At 31.6% G+C, this 20,033-nt stretch overlaps 3 protein-coding genes across 5 annotated transcripts in view; 1 reads left to right on the forward strand and 2 right to left on the reverse strand.

Moving 5' to 3' along the window:
• The window catches only part of LOC125858189 (60S ribosomal protein L36-2-like), a 163,807-nt gene that overhangs the window by 53,648 nt on the left and 90,126 nt on the right, over positions 1-20,033 (forward strand). The gene's annotated exons all lie outside the window — the stretch shown is intronic.
• LOC125858184 (short-chain dehydrogenase TIC 32, chloroplastic-like) overlaps positions 2-20,033 on the reverse strand; it is a 22,959-nt gene continuing 2,927 nt past the window's right edge. The window contains exons 1-8 of one of the 2 annotated variants that reach the window (XM_049537884.1): positions 4,533-4,917; positions 3,500-3,731; positions 3,295-3,374; positions 2,400-2,553; positions 1,427-1,505; positions 1,080-1,164; positions 472-518; positions 2-357 (exon numbers count right to left, since the gene is read on the reverse strand). In XM_049537884.1, coding sequence (XP_049393841.1) covers positions 199-357; positions 472-518; positions 1,080-1,164; positions 1,427-1,505; positions 2,400-2,553; positions 3,295-3,374; positions 3,500-3,731; positions 4,533-4,638 — 942 coding nt within the window. In that variant the 5' untranslated portion in view covers positions 4,639-4,917 and the 3' untranslated portion in view covers positions 2-198. Of the gene's footprint in view, positions 358-471; positions 519-1,079; positions 1,165-1,426; positions 1,506-2,399; positions 2,554-3,294; positions 3,375-3,499; positions 3,732-4,532; positions 4,918-20,033 lie in introns of those variants that run through there. The other variant, XM_049537885.1, reaches the window with a different exon arrangement.
• LOC125858183 (short-chain dehydrogenase TIC 32, chloroplastic-like) overlaps positions 12,430-20,033 on the reverse strand; it is a 10,629-nt gene continuing 3,025 nt past the window's right edge. The window contains exons 2-9 of the mRNA XM_049537883.1: positions 16,703-16,821; positions 15,206-15,437; positions 15,007-15,086; positions 14,364-14,520; positions 13,983-14,061; positions 13,629-13,713; positions 12,822-12,868; positions 12,430-12,678 (exon numbers count right to left, since the gene is read on the reverse strand). Coding sequence (XP_049393840.1) covers positions 12,520-12,678; positions 12,822-12,868; positions 13,629-13,713; positions 13,983-14,061; positions 14,364-14,520; positions 15,007-15,086; positions 15,206-15,437; positions 16,703-16,811 — 948 coding nt within the window. The 5' untranslated portion in view covers positions 16,812-16,821 and the 3' untranslated portion in view covers positions 12,430-12,519. The remainder of the gene's footprint in view (positions 12,679-12,821; positions 12,869-13,628; positions 13,714-13,982; positions 14,062-14,363; positions 14,521-15,006; positions 15,087-15,205; positions 15,438-16,702; positions 16,822-20,033) is intronic.

A 20,033-nucleotide genomic window follows, 5' to 3' on the forward strand; every position in this document is an offset into this window, starting at 1 on the left:
ATTTTTGAATTTTGCGATTTTAAATCTAAAATGTGTGTAATCTTAAACTTGTCAGTTACCAGAAAAATTCAACATTTGCAGAGAGCTGAAGATTGATTAAAATACATCACCAAATCCATATTACTAAATCTGCTGTTTTGTGAGATATACGACCAAATAGAAAGTTTTTTTATTTTACTGATACATGCATGTTGTTTGTTACTTGACCAAATCCATACTAAAATCCCAGAGTTTCTTAGCCAAATCCATGTCCCTAGCCTTCTTCGATGGGGTGGCCAAATTGTTGTCCTGAAAATATTCGCCACTCACCCCCTTCACTTGTGGATTCAACGCTATATAACAGGTGGTTGAGGCTCCCTAGAGAAGAGGAATAAATGGAAGTTAAAAACTGATCATTTGCCATACCCTGTTAACACTTCCAAAACAATCTGCGGAAAATGGTGAAACTTGCATACTGCAAATAGAACATACCTGTTGAACATTTTTAAGCAGGAGTTTTCCAATCGTACTTACTAAGCCTGGGCCATACAGAAAACGTAGCATTAATTTTCAACCAACTATAAGCAGAAAACAGACGTTATGAAAAGCTTCTCGTTAGGCCAAAACAGTAAAAGTAAACAATTCTATTATGATCTGTAGGCTTAGAAGTTAGAACTATATGAAGAGACTTTAAAAGAAATGTCAAATGTCATAGAGATAAATGAGTCTCACAAGTCACAAGGTCATGCAAAGTCCACAAGGGGATCCACTATTCCAATTATTTGGTGTGAAGGTTCAATGCTACCCACCCTCCTCCTCGAAAGTCGTTATGACAAAGTTCTACTCCACCCCCCAGTAGAAAAAAATTTAGAAATTCAACCAAAACAGAGTTGAGAAGTGAGAAAGATACTGAAAGACAAAACAAAAGGCAAATGCCATTTGCCTGCCATGCCATGATTTAGTATCAGTTTCGCTAGATGCTCGATTCAAGATATCTAAAGAAGGCATAACGCACTACACATTCCATTATACCAATTTGAAGCCAGGTATTAAATAAAAAGGAGAAAGGAAAAGAAAGCAGAAAGAGGGAATATTATTACCATTAACGATAGTCATATGACGGAAAAGATTGCTTGAGATTGCTCCAGGATTAAGTGAGTTTGCAGTTATTTCCACACCGTCTTCCTGTTCAAAGTAAAGATCAACTAAAATTTTTAAGAGTTTAGTTGCATAACATGGACCCTCAGCTCTAGATATGATTGAATACGGAGGCCAGGAACTGCAAACCAAGCATTTCTTGAAGTGAAAAAAGGAAATACCCAAATGCCCACTCCAAGCAACAAATGTGTTTGTCTCTTGGAATGGAGCAATACCGTGACTTACACATAAACCCAATATGAAAATAAGACGAGAAAGCAGCATGTAAGATATATTTCTGAGAAATCACCTTTAAGTGCTTCGCGAGCTCATATGTTGACAGTATGTTAGCCATCTTTGATTGGCCATATGCCGAGAACTTGCGGTAGCTGCAAACAGGTTACAAACAACAAAAAAGTGGAAATGAATTTACAATGACCAAATGTGTGTTTTTCTTAAAAAAATTCTTTATAGTAGCTAGTACCAAGAAGGTACAGCAATAGTACACAGCAAAATTACAATAGTTCCATTACAGCATTTTAGCAATTAGCTTAGAGATTCGTAGAAATAAAAAATATGTGATACATCATCAATTATCACTTCCTAGCACCAAAAAAGGTAGATTCTGTAAGCACTTATATTTGTAAATAGCATCTTTGGGTTCTCTCAAGTCAAATGCTCCAGATCATCCATAGAGGGATTGTTCTCTATGCAAAAGTAGAGAACAGGCCAATAGTTCCAAATGATAGAAATGAATCACCAACTGTGAGCATGAAAAGCTTGTCATCTTTAATTTGTTGTTCTAGAGTATTAACAGAACTAATTTGACGAAAAGCAAATAAGATCAATGATCAGCTAAAGGGTGTGATCACGAAATTAAGGATAACCAACATAGTTCATAGTAAGGCTCCAATACAGATAGTATAACCTCCAGTAAGTCAAATCAGAAAACATCTTTCTTTCAATATATCACACAAGCATACAACTTCTGGAGCTGTAAGACAGAACTCTCCCATATGCTTACAAAAGTCATCAAGCGACTGAAGCAATGATTCTGGGCAAACGAAGGTTTCCCTTAATTGAGAATGGATAAGTAGGCTGTTAGTTTACTATGCTTGTCATGAGGATAACCACTGATTAAGAGTGATAAGTAGAGATGGTTAGTTAGTTACTAAGCATCTTGCGGGTAATAAATATAAAACGGCACTTGTAGATATTTTGACATTTTAACTTCACATTCTTATAGTCATGATTGAACTAACACTGAAACATAATTATATTACCTTTCCTGGTCATTAATTTTGTCAAACCGAATTCCCTCAGGATATGTAAGATAATGAGCGTCTGATGCAACATTGACTATCCTTCCCTCTCTCTTTGTTTCACATGCTGTCTCCTTCATCTTCTCCAACAACAAATTTGTCAAAAGGAAGTGACCTTCAAACACAAGAAAAAAGAATAATTATGGCTAAGATGATTGAGTGGGTATGCATTTCCCTCTTGAAAGTGCAATTATAGAATCATCGCCCATCTTTCATCTATTATTGTAGTAAATTAAATCCAAACCTTGTAACATCTGTTACATATGTAGTGTGTGACTGAAGAGGGGATGACAAAGTATGGGCAAGGCTTTCTACGTCTACATGAAAACTGGCTTCAACATAGAAAGCCTAAGCAGTAGTAATTTAAAATCATGCTTTGTCTCCCTAGTATCATTGTTGCACATCTACTTTAATTCGGGTCTCAAATGGCTTTCTCCGTCCACATTAACAAATGAAGTCTAAGATGAAAAAGTATTGACAACTCAATCATGGATCTCCTTTAAGGGAGAACTGAATCTTCATTTTGGTATTATCAGGAAGCAGGGACTCAGCAATGTTTCGACACTATATATACATAGTTAAAATTATTTTTTATGTATCCCTTTAGCTTCTTCATGTGTTTACTTTTTCATATTTTGAACGCACTGGCTCCACCATTGTCAGGAAGGGAGATAGTACAGTTAAATCTGATAAACCTTATGCTATCATTTTTCTTAAAGAACTATTGGTGAAAAGAAAAGATGCAACTATCTAAGGTTTTGTTCTATTTCTAGACTTCAACTTTCTCTGTCTTCTCCATAGCATGACCCGATTATGCTTGTCTTCAACACATAATAGATGTAATCAACAGCCATACCTAGATGATTTGTGGCAAATTGCAGCTCTATATTGTCTTTGGAGAGCATAAAGGGAATTGCCATCACGCCTGCATTATTACTTAAGAATGACAAGATAATGTTAGTAGATGTTTATGGAGATAGAGATTCTTGCAAAATGACAAACTAGGGAGAAAAAGTGTAAACTCTTCCGGTATCTGATTACTACTCTTATTCTTCACTTACATTAGAATGTTCAATGAGTGACCTGATGATATAAAATCAGCTGCAAATTTCTTTACTGAATCAAATGAACTAAGATCCAACTCCATTACATCAACTTTGGCAGCAGGGATTTCCTTTAATATTGCTTCTTTAACATCTTTTCCAGCAGTCATATTCCTGACAGCAATGATAACATGAACTCCGCGCAGAGCGAGAACACGGCTAGTTTCAGCACCAATACCACTAGATGCTCCTGCAAATGGATCCATGCATGTTTATAACATTTGGAGAGGCAAACGAGCTTTTTTTATCTTTTCATGTAAATTTTTTTTGTAAGAACTTAGAAGATTTCATCTAAACGTGACATCTCACATTGATTGTGGTTATACAAAAATTAGAAAGAATAATAAATGATGACATTCAACAAAATGTACAAGAAGAATATTACTCCCCTGTCCCAATCCCAATTTATATGACTCACTTTTCTTTTTAATCGGTCCCAAAAAATGATACATTTCTATATTTAGTAACAACTTAATTTTCAAATGTTCATTTTAATTAAATAATTTATAGTTGACACAACAAATATCTATGACGTACGCTAAACCACGAGATTAAAAAAAAAAAAAATCTTAAACTTCTTGCCAAGTCGAATCTAATTTGGGAAGGAAGGAGTAAGTCATTTGAGATGGTTTGATTATTGCATGCATAGACCTCCAAATGCACTAATCCATTGGTGGCAACATGAAAGAGACCTAAAACCACATGGAAAAAGTAGATTTGAAAAAAAAAACAGAGCAATGAGCACAATGGAGAGAAAATGACAAAAATGGTCCTTTCAGTACGCATTGAACATTTTTGATGATTTAAGTTTGTAAACATTTTTTCTATCAAACATTTAACAATTTAAACGAGCTAGGACCAGGCGTGGTGTTTGAGAATCCAAAATCAGCACATAGATAACAGATTTTCAAAGTGAAATTGATTGATTTATACTTTAATCGGTAAAAACACCTACGCCACCAAAAAGTGAAAAGTGAAATGTAGTAAGCACCTGTAACAATGGCGGTGAGACCGGAGCCGTCGATTCCATGGGTGACTTCTTCAGCAGTGGAGGAATACGAAAACCCAGATGGTCCGTTTTTCTTGAAAAGCCACATAGTTTAAGGTTCAATTTGCTGCTTCTGATTGTTTCTGTATCACTCTATTCACTAGCAATGAAAAATGTGCAAGTGAGAAAATGGTGCAACAGACAAAAACTCTGCTTGCACGGATTTTGATGGTATTAGTATATTGTGGTTTATTTACCTAAAGAAAAAAAATGGTGTATTAGGCAGCTCTGTTTACGGAAGGAGCACTGCATAAATTAATGCACTGTATTTTGGGGTGAGTATCTTTCGCTAAGCGCCAATTTGTTTATCCCCAAATGTATGCTCCACTGTTTTCTTAGTTTTTTCTTTTCATTTCGTGTCCGATTTACGATATATGTGGAGTTCAATTAAATTTATATTCACGTTGAAAAATTTCACATTGAAAACTCCTAACAAAGTCGATTGTCTTTTTAGTTATTAATTACTATTGTCATTAAGTTATTGGCGTATTAAATTTTATATGATTTAAAGTATTATGTCTGTAATACTTTTTTGGTTATGTACTTAATATGATAATTAGTTTGTAATTTTGAAATTTGTGTGTTCAGAAATTACGATGGGTTGTATATGTTACTTGATCAAATTCATACTAAAAAGCCAGAGAACCTCTTACTTGGAATACCATGTCAGATTTTTGACTAGGCAAAATTCACTTTTTAGTTAACTTGATCAAATATAAGTTAAATGATTTTTCTGTGAAAAAAATGAAAAAGTAATTTCGTGTGATAAATTTATAAAGTTTAGATCACTTTTATGAGGAAAAAGAAAATTAAAAGGTGATATTTGAGTGATAAATTTTTAAATTGAATGAGCTTAATGTCAAGAAGAATATATAAAAGTGAATTTTGCGTGATAAATTCAAAATTGGATAATTATTGATTCAATTTATCCGTTATTATTGTTGGTGTTATTAAATTGTTGGATGCCTTTAGGCATAAGTTTTTCAAATTACTTTATTACGTGTCTCATACAACTAAAATATAAATCAAAAAGTTTATTCAAATCTTACAATTTTGAGCCTCTTTTTTTGTGAGAGAAAAAAATTATCTTGCACAAAACAATATCAATCAATTAAGAGAAAGGACTATAATTCTATATTGACTTCAACATGAAACACGTTGCAAGTGCAAGTATATAGGAACTTCCACTCTGATGGTGAAATGTTTTACATTGGCGAAACTATTTTGTAGTTTGTATTCGTTATCTGTATTGGAGTTCAACTAATCTGAATTTGCATCATGTAGATCCCATTTGAGGAAAACATTTCTTACTAAGGATTTTTTCATACTTAAAACTCAAATTCAAAACCTTTAATTAAGAGATGAGCAACATTTTTTGATTGAATACTCATTACTAGAGTTGTCAATACGGGTTGGTCCACCCCATCCAGACTAACCATACATACTTTGGAATTTGATGGGTCAGACCAAGATGACCCATTTTTTTTGTGCGCCAAAAATAGCCGATCCAACCCACCATTATTTGGGCTGCAGGTCGTGCCGGGTCAACCCACTTTTTTTAAAAGTATATTTTTTATTATTTTTTAAATTAAATTATAACTTTAAAATATTAACATAAATATCGACAAGACATTTTCATTTTCATCTATAATTTATATGCAATATCAATTAGTTAAACATTAAAAAATAACTAAATTTACGAACTACCTATAATATTAAAATGTACACAAAAAAATATTATTGCAACCAATTTCGAGTAGCAAAAAATGTGGTGGTATTTTCATAAATGATGCAACTTCTATACTTGGTGAAAACATGTCCACCATTACTGAATGATGATTCTGATGATACAGTGGTAATATGAATACTAAGTACATCACATTTGGTGATTCTAAATTTTAATATTTAAAACTTCAAATAGAATTTGAGTTTGGACTTGCGTTATTTTTAATACTCTATTTTATTTTTATTTTTTAAATATATTTTTATTTACACCGCGAGACGATCCAACCTATATTGCTCAAGTCCCACAAAATAGCGGGCTAATTTGGGTCAGGCTAAAAAACCCTCTTAAATATGGTTCTAAAAATCTTAATCAAATACTATTAAATCACGGGTTAAGTCAAATCCGTCCAACAGGTCTAACCCATATTAGTAACTCCACTGATTATTTTATACCTAAAATGTGAATATTTTTATGGTTTACTTTTGTAATTATCGACGATATATGTTTTCATTTCTGTCACTTTGTTTATTACTTGTATATATAACATGTGAATATCATTGTCGTTTACTTGTTATGATTGGCATGCTAGCACTCCATTTCTCTTTATGTCCGTCCAACCAAATAAGGAAAATGACTTGGGAGAAAATGTCCTTAGATAAATATTTTCTAAAAAAATTTTTTTATTCGTGTAGAGAAAAAATATGAAAAGCCATTATCAATTTCACTTTTTACAAAGGAATAGCAATTCTAACTTAAAACATCAAAATGTTTTTTTTCAGGCAGCGCTAAACTTCGTACATGATCAGGTTGGTTCGAGTTTTTCAAATATCAAATCAAATTATTTGTGTAAAACATTTAAATTAATAAACCAAATTAAACTAATAAAATTCGGATATTTTCAACCTTGGGTTGGTTCGGGTTTTTTCAAATACCAAACCAAATCATTGTGTCGAATTTTTAAATTTATAAATCAAACCAAAGTAATAAACCTCGAATTTTTTCAAATTTTTAAATTTTTTCGGTAAAGTTTGCATACAAACATATAATTAACTTGTGCTTCAAATATTTCTTTAGTCCAACCAAAATACAATTATCTAAGGTGTTTCTTAAAAAAATAACACAAATGAATACTGATAACACAAAAATATTTAATAAAAAATAATAATGAAATCATCATATAAAATAAATATTGCAAAGTCATAATGAAAACGGTCATAATTTAAAAGTACTAAATCATGCTAAAATAAGTTTAATAAGTATTAGTTACATTGCTAAATATTTAAGGAAAATTAAAATTAGATTATGTATTTTAATTGTCTAAACCAATGTAAAACTAAAGAACAATTATTCAATATTATTGTCATTCTTAGTGTTGAATTGATTTTTTTTTTGCATTAGTATTAATTTGATTTTGATTTAAGTTTTATTATAATTATCAACATCTATGAACTATAATATTTATTGGACCATTCCGAATTCTAAGTTTTAAACTTGAAATAATATATTAAAAGATAAAAACTATGAAATAGTATAAGAAATATTTTAAAATTATATCAAAGTAAATATTTTTATGTATAAAATAAAATTTTAAAATTACATATATAATGTCGGGTTGGTTTGGTCTCGGGTTGGTTTTATTTAGTTAAAATCAAACCAACCTAAATATAGTCGGGTTTTTTTTCAATACCAAACCAAGTCTAACCAAATCACTAGTTGGGTTTTTTTCTCGGTTTGACTCAGTTTGTGGTTTGGTTCGATTTTCGGTTCGGTTTTGTACACCCCTAACTTCAAGGGTCTGTTTGGTAGAAAGGTAAATGTTTTTCATGAAAAATATTTGCTTAGAAAATGTTTTCTTGGAAAACAAGTGGATTTATAACTTATTTTTTCATGTTTGGTAGGTGAGTAGAAAATATTTTCTGAAAAATATTTTTTAATGTTCGATTGGTGAATGAAAAATATTTTTCAGAAAATTTCTTTTATTTTGGCTCGAGACTAAAAATTCTCTAGGAAAATAATTTATGATCCGAAAATCAACTCCGATAATTGATCTGGGACCTGACCCCAACACCAAACTAGGACAAAACCTCGATGACCATTCCAAAATCCGACCCTGAGACCTGACCCAGGACTTGACCCAAATTTTTTTTTTCGGGAGGGGAGGGGGGGGGGGGGCCTTGTTTGGGGGTACAGATAAAAATATATTTGAAATTTAAAAAAATTATTATTTGTTTTTGAATGGGGAGGGTCGGATATGGGGTATGTGGAGGGTAATGAAAAAAATTAAAGGATGAAGTAGAGTTTTAAAAAATGTTTTCCTTAATTTTGGAAGGGAAATCATTTTCCTCAAATTCGAGGAAAATGAATTGATTTGGAAAACATTTTCCAAACATTTTAAGCCAACCGAACATGAGAAAATTGAAAACTGAAAAATGATTTCCTCCCTACCAAACACACCCAAATCTTGAATCTGCCTCACTACTGGGAAAAGCTTTTCATTTGGTGAACACTCTCAGTTCCTTCCCAGAGACATTTGACATTTTCCAAAAAGCTAAGATAGGGGTGTCAAAAATGAACCCAAACATAGATAACCCGCACAATCCGTCCAGAATTTTAAGGGTTGGGCTCAAGATAATTTGAATTGAGTTCAATCTAAAACCATTCAAGCCTAACCCATTTTAAGAGAATCCTCAATTGAGCCCAATTCAATCTCCAATTTCAACTCGCTTTAAAATTTTGGGTAAATCACATAAATATGCTATATTAAAAAAATATTTACCATTTATGTCAATATAATTTTTCTAACTAAATATAACAATTTTTTGAAATTAAGAAAAATGTACCATCGCTTGCCTCTTTCTCGGCCCTTTTTCCTCTTCCTCTTTATTTTTTAATTCTTCTTCTTCATCTTTCTTTCTCTATAATTATTATCTTTCGACTCTTCTTTTCTCTTCTTTTTTTTTTAAATTTCTTCTTCTTCTTTCAAATTTTCATTTAAATAACAAATCAATTTTTCATATTTCATTATTTTTACCCAAAAAATACAACGAAAAAAGAAATGGAAAGATGAAAATTTGTACAAAATCATGTTTTCAAGCAGAAATTTCAAATCTCTAAAACTACAACAACAAGAGTTCACCATTGATGGTCGTTATAAAGATTCAAATTTTAAATTAATTATTTGAATTTTACGAATTTGTGATTAGTTTGGATAGGATGTTCCTACAAATTATTGAAAATGTCGTATGGAATTTATATCTCAATTTCAAGAGGGTTTGGTTAAGTTTATAATTGATTTTAGGAGAAATATTAGATTGAAACTCGAAAAAAGTGAAGTTTATGAAACTGTATCGCAATTGTATTAAAGTTGTATTAGATATGTTTCATAATTGTATTAAAATTGAATTAAAATCATGAACAATACATTTATAATACATATTACAAACTTCACTCTTTTTAGTGATATCAACCAAAATAATTTAAGCAACACACTCTTAATACATTTATAATATAGGAACAATACATTTGTAATACATATTGCAAACGTCGTCTTTTTCTTAGTGGTACAAATCAAAATAATTTATAAGATATATATAATACATGTTTTATTCATGAATAGTACATTTATAATACATATTGCATGCTTCACTCCTTTGTTAGTGATACCAACAAGAATAATTTAGGTAATACACTAATAATATCTTTTTAAGACATCCACATTACATTTTAATACATATTGCAACCGTCACTCATTTTCTTAGTGATAAATTAAAATAATTTATAAGACACGTCTAATATAAGTTTTATTCATGAGCAATCCATTTATAATACATATTGCAACCATCACTCATTTTCTTAGTGATACAAATCAAATAATTTATAAGACACGTATAATATAAGGTTTATTCATGAACAATACATTTCTAATACATATTGCAAACTTTACTCTCTTCTTAGTGATACCAACCAAATGATTAATACATGTACACTACATTTTTAATACATATTGCAAACATCACTCATGTTCTTAGTGATACAAACCAAAATAATTTATAAGACACATATAATACATGTTTTACTTATGAATAATACAAGTTTAATTCAGTTTATAGATTATTATCTTGTCTTTCGTTAGTTATGTTTTTTTATTTATTCTTAATTTTCTCTTCTAATTCAACTTTAATATTGTGTAATACACTTTTAATGCAAATTTAATTCATTTTGTAGTTTATTATTTGTTGCTATTAGATTACTTGTTTAATTCATTATTGATATAAGTTTAATTCACTCTATAGGTCATTGTCTGGTGTTTCATTAGTTACATTGTTTATCCATGCTTAATTCTCTCTTCTAATTCAACTTTAATATTTGTGTAATACACTTTTAATACAAGTTAATTCATTTTACAGTTTATTGGTTGATTTGTTATGATTAAATTACTTGTTTAATTCATTTTTGATACAAGGTTTATTCAGTTTACAAATCACAGAATGCTCTTTCGTTTGCTACATTTTGCATGCGTATTTAATTCACTTCTAATTCAACTTTAATATGTGTGTAATACATTTTTAATTCAAGTTTAATTCATTTGGCAGTTTATTAGGTTTCTTCATTTGTTACGATTAGATTACCTGTTTGCTCTTTAGTTTGGATAGGTTGTTCCTACAAATAATTGAAAATATCATTTGGAGTTTAATATCTCAATTTAAAGAGGATTTGGTTAAGTTTAGAATTTATTTTAGGAGAAATATTAGATTGAATCTCAAAAAGGATGAAGTTTACGAAACTATATCACGTTTGTATTAGATATGTTTCATAATTGTATTAAAATTGTATTAAAATCATGAATAATGCATCCTACATTTATAATACATATTGCAAACTTCACTCCATTTTTAATGATATGAACTAAAGTAATTTAGGTAACACACTTATAATGCATCACTCACGTTCTTAGTGATACAAACCAAAAATAATTTATAAGGCACATATAATACATGTTTTATTCATGAATAATATAAGTTTAATTCAGTTTATAGATCGTTGTCTTGTCTTTCGTTAGTTACGTTTTTCATTCATTCTTAATTATTTCTTCTAATTCAACTTTAATATTGTGTAATACAATTTTAAAGGAAGTTTAATTTATTTACTTGTTTAATATTAGTGTAATACAATTTTAATCAATTTAGTTGATTTTTTACGTTTAATTACTTGTGAAATTCATTGTTATACAAATTCATTCCGTTTACAGATCATAGAATGCTCTTTCGTTTGCTACATTTTGCATTCATACTAATTCTCTTCTAATTCAACTTTAATATGTGTGGAACACATTTTTAATTCAAGTTTAATTCATTTTGTAATTTATTATGTCTCTTCATTTGTTACGATTAGATTACTTGTCTAATTAATTAATTATTAATAAAAATTTATTTAGTCTACGAATCATTGACTATATGAAAGAAAATAGAGAGAGAGAAAGGGGAAAAAAGCAAGAGGGAGAGGGAGAAAGTGCAACAAAAAGAAAAAAGAAAGAAAAAACAATAGAAAGAAAGCAAACAGAAAAAACAGCAGCAGAAAGAAAACAAGGGAAAAAGAACAATATGAAGAAAAAAGGGGAGAAAGAGCAAGAGAAAGAGATAAAAATTAAAAAGGCGAGAGAGAAAAAGGAGAAAGAGGCAAAAGAGAAAGACAAATCTAATAAAACATATACTATTGTTATATATTGCTATAAATGGTAATAATTAAAGAGTATATTTAAAATAAGTAATTATTTTTTAAAAAGGATCCACTCAAGTAATTTTTCCTTTAATTTTTTACTAAGATATGTTCCTATATTAAAGGTATGAATTATTATCTATTTAACATCTTTTAGGATTTATTTATCCATTTGTTACTTTTTTTTTAAAATAATCTTGAACTGAAATTCGAATTCTAATTATAAAAGTTAAATATCACTATGTTAAAATTTTTGAGATTAATCGGGTCAAATTGAGCGGATCAAGACCCAACACATTTGAGCCCAAAGTAAACTTGGGCGGGTAAAGACCCAACCCAAAATCTATTTCAACCCATTTTAATATCTCCAATTTCAACCCAACTCGCCCATTTGACACCCCTTGCGGAAGATATGATACAAAAATAAGCATCACAAACGATTAAATACAAAGTTATTTTTTCTCTATTACTGGTACAAAATGTTATATGTTACTTGACAAAATCCATACTAAAATCCCAGAGCCTTTTAGCTAAATCCATATCTCTAGCAGTAGCTGTTGTTGTCGCCAAATTGTTGTCACAAAAATATTCACCACTTATCCCCTTCAATTGTGGATGCAATGCAACATAGCAAGTGGTTGATGCTCCCTATATAGAGAAGATGGGAATGGACAAACAAATCTATAAACTTGCTCTGGAAGATGTCAAAAATTCTACAAATTTGCATACACTGCAAATATAAATGCTTCAATATGGAACGTACCTAGCCTCCAAAAAAATATGGAACGTACCTGTTGAACGTTTTTAAAAATAAACCTTCCAAACTTGCTTACAAGACCTGTATCATATAGAAACGGGAGTATAAGTTCGATAAAATAAACATACAGGAATACTTCACGTTTGCTTCTCTGCAGGCGGCACATGCATGAAACAAACATTACATGTGAAATATTCAACTATGGGTTCGACTGTCTGATATGTCAAATGTCACAGAGATGTGTATCTCACAAGGCTATAGAAAATCGGTAAGGGGGCAACCTGGTGCCTCAATAACAAGTAAGCATTAGACCAGAGTGATGGCTCAATTCTAATCGCCAAAAGTTTGTAGTAGTAAAGTTCTAAACAAATAAGTAATTCCCCTCCATCTCAACTACACCTCGAAGTAAAAAAGAAAAAAAGAGCTAGAATGACTTGTTAACACAGACTTAAGGCACATCTGCCATTTGCTAAATATGCAATTAAGTGTTGCTATCTATTATTTCGTGTAGTTCATTTGTAGTATTATTCTATAATTATATGTTGTTTTTGTTACTATCTATTGTCTCTTGTACTTCCATTATGTCTTTTTCTAGACTGTTTTTGTCAGTCAGAGTTCTATAGAAAACAACCTCTCTACCTCAAAGCCTCTCGAGATAAAGTTTGTGTACACTCTAGCCTCCCCTCATCCCACTGTGAGACTACACTATGTTGTTGTTGTACTATTAGTGAGAGCATAAAAGGGTTTATTTCAGACATAAAGAAGATAATAACTCGCTAAGAATGGCATTATATTAATTAGACACTAGAGAGAAAGGAAGAAAAGAAAATCTTATTATTACCATCAAAAAAGCCCAAATGACGAAACATATTGGTTGTGATTGTTCCAGGATGAAGTGAATTTGCTGTTATTTCCACTCCTTCTTCCTATTCAAAATAAAGAGCACTCAGATTTTTAGAGTTTAATTGAATGGCATCGAACCCCTAAGCCAAAGCTGTGGCTGTGGCTACAGAAGTCTGAGACTGAAAATTAAAGCACGATTTCTCAATGTGCAAAATGGAATACCAAATATCAACTCCAAGAAATATGTGTTTGGTCGCGACGAATGGAGACATGTCATGACTACACAAGAACCGCCAAAACAAAATTATTAGAACACAAAAACACATGCAATGATTTATTTTCGGAAAAGCACCTTTAAGCGTCTTGTGAGCTCACAAGTGTGCAGTATGTTGGCCAGCTTTGACTGTCCATATGCCCAAAAACTACAGTAGCTGCAAACAAAATAACAAACAACATAGACAATGAAAAAACAATTTTCCACGGGGGAAGACTAATTTTATCATGTAAATCTGATCATGGTTATGCAGCTTGAAGTGAAAAGAACAGCATTTTGAGCATGAAAAGCTTGTCATCTTGATTAATTCAATAATAGTAATGAGCAACTATTGAGATAGAAGGACACCAAATAAGATATTTGATTAATCAAATGACGTAATTGGAGCGAACACCTCTCCTATTAATTACAATCAAGATAACTTTTGGAAAGTCACCATAAAAAACTTAATTTGACTACCTTTTGGGATCATTAATTTTGCCAAAGCGAATTCCCTCACGATATGTGAACATACAATAAGCTACTGAAGAAACATTGACAATCCTCCCCTCTCTCTTTGTTTTACATGTTGTCTCCTTCATCTTGTCCAGCAACAAATTTGTCAAAAGAAAATGACCTGCAAACACAGGGAATTAGAAAAGAGAAAAATTTTGGGCAAGATAAATTAACAGGAACAATAAATTGAATGTCCCTCTTGAAAGTTTACAAATTTGAAGCATCAACAGGCAACTATCATCTCCTACGACGTACTACCAACTATAGTACAGACAAAGCAGATATGAACTGCCTCTTACCAGAGTAATTTTAGAGTTTCCCTTGTTTTGATGTTACATATACAAGTTAATTCAGGTCTCATATGATCTACTATTATATATGTGCATTTTATGTTTTTCTTCATCCTAATTCCTATGATCTTGATATTGGATTCCCTGTACAGTACACACAGTCTAATCTATTGAACGGAAGGGGGGAAAGCAGTTGGAAGAAAATAAACATATGGAAATCGATTACTTTACCTCACGTTGCCCTTCCATGACATCTCAGGAAGGCACCGCATGACAAATGCTGTGCACAGAAACATACACCTAACGAACAACCATACCTAGATGATTTGTGGCAAATTGCAGCTCTATGTTATCTTTGGAAAGCATAAAGGGAATTCCCACCACCCCTGCGTTATTACTAACAGAAGACAAGTAACATTAATAGATATATGAAGATTCTTCCAAAACTATATAGGGAGCAAAAGTGCAATGTCGTCTTTCAGTACTAGGTGATTACCACTCTTATTCGTCACTTACATTACCATGGTCAATGAGCGATCTGATGATATAAAGTCAGCTGCAAATTTCCTTACTGATGCCAATGAGCTAAGATCTAACTCCATTATATCAACTTTAGCTGCTGGGATTTCCTTTACTATTGCTTCTTTAACATCCTTTCCAGCAGTTATATTCCTGACAGCCATGATAACATGAACTCCACGCAGAGCTAGAACACGGCTAGTTTCAGCACCAATACCACTTGATGCTCCTACAAATAGATTGATGATTAAAAGCAAAACAAATGCTGCTAAATTCTTGCTAAAGAAAACACTCACCAATGAGGAGTTCAGTCTAATAAGCAAGTAGGATAATATTAGGAGTACTGTGCTTTTATTCTTCTTCATGATTCGTTCATCTAACGTTACCTCTAATGTTTGTCCTATGTATTATTAGTCTGCTGTCGTGCAGAATCACACACTTAGATTGAAAAAAATGAGAAAGTTAAAGTAAGAAGGAAATATTGAGTGTGAGATAGATCAAACTGAAGAACAAAAGCTTGTGAATTGAAGTTCATTTCAGCTCTACAGTTTGTCTATTCTTCGTACCAGATGATTTGAGTAGTAACATTATTCACTTCAAGAACATTATTACAAGATTTAAAAATCCTTGTACTTTTGGGCTAGATTTAGCTTGAAAGGTATTGCTATGATTGAGTGACCGTAGCAGTCAAGTGGTTCGAGGTAGCCTCTTAGGTTATTGAGTTGTAACCTACAATTGCTCATTGTTTTATACTCTATTGGGATGGTAATTATGTATTGTTTCATAATGTATCGTATTGTATTGTATCGTACAATATTGCTTTAACGATACAACTTTTGAATAGATTGTATTGTTTCCCGTCATTACATAATGTCACACATCAACAATTTGAAGAATAAATCACCAAGAAAAGTAGGGCATGGGGTAGCACTACGATAAAAAGGTGGCGTAAAAGATAGAATAAAATTATTAAATAATAAGTAAAGACAAAATAAGGTAATAACTCGATCACACCAAATAAGTCGTTACACAAAATGGGACTTTCCTTCATCACCTAACAAAGAATTTAAGGATATGATACAATATAATTTAAGTACAATAGGTGTTGCGACACATCTCTAGTGCAATATGTCCAAGGGTATATTTTTTTGATAGTTTTGATGTACAGTCAGTCCACCAGCAACAGGTATAAGGTAACTTTGTACACTAATCACCTAATATTTGACTCGGCTGGGATTTGAACTAAAACCTCATGGTTCTCAAGCCACTTTATTGACCACTAGAATACATATGGACATAGGATATATAGGACGAAAATTATATGCAAGTAGTTTTCAACATGAAATGAATAGATTAACTTATAATTAATCCGTGAAAGGGACACGCTTTGATTTTTGTTAAAACAAAGAGGTAAACGTAGACCTAGAAGAAATAGTCATACAAACAGATATTAATTGGATGCTACCAAAAGTGAAACTGAAATGGAGTAAACACCTGTAACAATGGCGGTGAGACCGGAGCCGTCGATTTCATCGGTGACTTCTTCAGCAGTGGAGGAATAGGAAAACCCAGATGCCCCTTTTGATCTATTGAAAACCCACATAGTACCTTCTCTCCCGTTGTTTCAGAATTGTTACGGGTACCGCGTTTAAACATGTTCCTCTATTATTTCGCACGGGATTGAAATATTTTATTAAGCTTATATAATATGATCATTCGGTAATATTCGTATTTTCGATACATATACTATATTTTCAAGAACATTTTATCTTAAGGCAAAACATTTCTTCGAAATCTTAAAATGCTATATTTTTTTAATTTCGCTTTTTGTTATACAAAAAATTATGAGTCATAGAGAGATTTTAAGTATAAGAAAAAATTCTAAGAAAATCTCCATGGAAATAGTTGGTCAGAAGTAATGAACATCACACGTTAAAGAGGAAATAAAAAAAGTCTTGAACAACAACACTTCCAAGTAAAGTGAAACATCACGTCCATACAAGAACATAATTAACTAAATTCAAATGGAGGACCTGCAACTCCTTTCTTATGAACCTCCATCAATCTCTTTTTTATTATATTATGTCATATCATGTATATGCTAAAAATGACCCTAAAATTATTAGTATCATAAATGTTTTTCCTCATTGTCGCTGAATTGTCATTACTATTGCTTAGGTTTAGTATGCAGTTACAAAGAATTAATTCAATTATCAACCAAGTAGTAGGTGACATCTGAATGCAACTGTTCACAACTGGATATGTAAACCAAAATTTGGATACATAACATATTAAAATCTCACAGCAAAATTTTGTGAGCACTTGAACTCACAAATAATAATAAAGACGACCTTACTTTTCTAACAATCAAGAAGAAAAAGGCATGTTACCTAACATATCATTCAAAATGATAGTATGTCGGGCTGAAGTTTATAGTTCACAAATTTAATTGAAAGAATCCAAAAGAAAGAGTTATTAATTCTTTATAAAAAAAACAATTTTTTTATCAAAAGAAAGAGTTATCACTACAGCAAGAATGATCTTTAACGGTAATTAATAGCTTGATTGTTGCTAAATATGTATTTTCAGAGGCAATTGGTACTCTCTATAAATGTCCCTAAAGTTAGCAACATTGAATCTACTGAAAATTAATTAATTTCGGTAAAGGCTCTAGCACTATTCGTTAATGTGTATATTTATTGTCGATAAAAAATATTATTGTTATAGTGTATTTTGGACATTTGTTAATTTCAAGAAAACCTGATCTCTTATTATGCCCGAAAAGAATAGACGAAGAAATATGCAAATTAGTTAATTTGCAATAAAAGAAGTGGGCTAATTGTATCTATACTAATATTCTAGGAAGAGTGCAATAACATACAAAATGTTTTTACCTAAGAAAAAATAATCAAAATAATATACTAACTGTGGCAAGCAAGAGAACAGTTTGTTTGGTTCTTTTAACAAACTTTATCATTGGTTCGGTATTAGGTATCATATATTTGTTGTTGTGTGCTATCAAATATAGCACAACCCACAAGCAAATTTCCCAAAAAGTATATGAAGAAACCTGTAGAAAGGGACAAAAGAGAAGATAAATTTTCAATCATCCTTACTGAAATTTTTAACAAAGTTAAAAAAAACCACCAAAATGGCAAAAAGAAATTGCAATAGATACATTAATCACTATGACTGACAATAAAAGATTAAGCTTCTTGAAATAGGAGGAAGAAAATTTTGAGGAATAAAACACACTTCATAAGAAGCTTAATTAATGTATTTGAATTTGACTCCCCTATAGCGAAAAAAAACTTACAAATAATAGTGGCAGAAATAAAAGTATTATTTACTAAAGAACCAAATGTATTGAATTCATTGTGCCTTTTCGGAAAGGTCACAAATCTTTAGAAAAGTTACAACCCTTCGGAAAGGTCACGACGTTTAATAAAAGTTAGAATTCTTCATAAAAGTCGCAACTCTTCATAAAAGTCAAAACTTTTCATAAAAGTTACATTTATAAACTAATACTTAAAACCTCGATCATTAAAACTAAAACACTATATTATTTTACATACAAGATTATGTAGTAACGAACATTAATAATGTATAGAAAAATGAAAATTATAACATGTTATCATTTATTCTTATTAACATAAGCATAAATTTATGAATGTAAGAAAACTACCATGATATGTAACATAAGCAATGGTGTCAGTGAGCAACTCAATATGAACAAAGTGCACGAATATTTAATTGTGTAGAAGAAGAAGAAGAAAAAGCTAAAGAATAAGAAGTTCAAAATTTTCGTTGTTTTAAAATGAGAGGAAATCCCTCTATTTATAGACAACAAAGGGTAGTGTGAACAAATGTTTGTTGTGCCTTATTAGAAAGGTCACAATTATTTGGAAAAGTTGCAACCCTTCGGAAATGTCACAACCTTTCATCAAAGTCACAATTTTTCATTAAAGTCACAACTCTTCATTAAAGTCGCAACTCTTCATAAAAGTCACAACTTTTCATGAAAGGAAATGCTAGTTTTGGAAATAACGTCAAATGTTAGCTATTTGCACACCCTTAATATAAATGAATAGAAAATTTACAAACTTCGCTGGATTAGTTTAGTGCTCCTTGGAACCAGGTTTCTAAAGTAGAGATCGACAATATTGTGGAACCCGTTTACTAAATGCAATTGGATCGTCATGTTATGATTTAATTAACAACTCTAAGAATATATAGTGGGTGATTATTTTATCTGCTTAAATAATTAAGTCTACAACAACAACATGCCCAGTGAAATCCCACTAGGTGGGGTCTGGGGAGGGTAAAGTGTACGCAGACCTTGCCACTACCTCGTGGAGGTAGAAAGGCTGTTTCCGGGAGACCCTCAGCTCAAGAACAACACATCTAAGTGACAGGAGAGATGTAAATAAAACATACCAGCCAATACAAAAGATAACGTATAATCAACAAATGAGACAATAACAACAAGAAAGTAATGCGATGCGTGAAACGCAGTAAACAGCATAAGGCTATGTCTACTCCAAACGCTAACAACCCGTACCCTTGCAAGGGAAGACAACACGCTAACCCTACTAACCTTCAACCTTAATACGCGACCTCCACTCCTTCCTATCTAGAGTCATGTCCTCGGTAATGTGAAGCATAGCCAAGTCTTGTCTAATCACCTCCTCCCAATACTTCTTGGGCCTACCTCTACCCCTCCGCGTACCCTCTACCACCATTACCTCGCACCTCCTCACTGGGGCGTCTGCGCTCCGTCTCTTCACATGTCCAAACCATCTCAGTCTCGCTTCCCTCAACTTGT

Source organism: Solanum stenotomum, chromosome 3 (assembly GCF_019186545.1).
Source record: "Solanum stenotomum isolate F172 chromosome 3, ASM1918654v1, whole genome shotgun sequence".
Classification (NCBI taxonomy): Eukaryota; Viridiplantae; Streptophyta; class Magnoliopsida; order Solanales; family Solanaceae; genus Solanum; species Solanum stenotomum.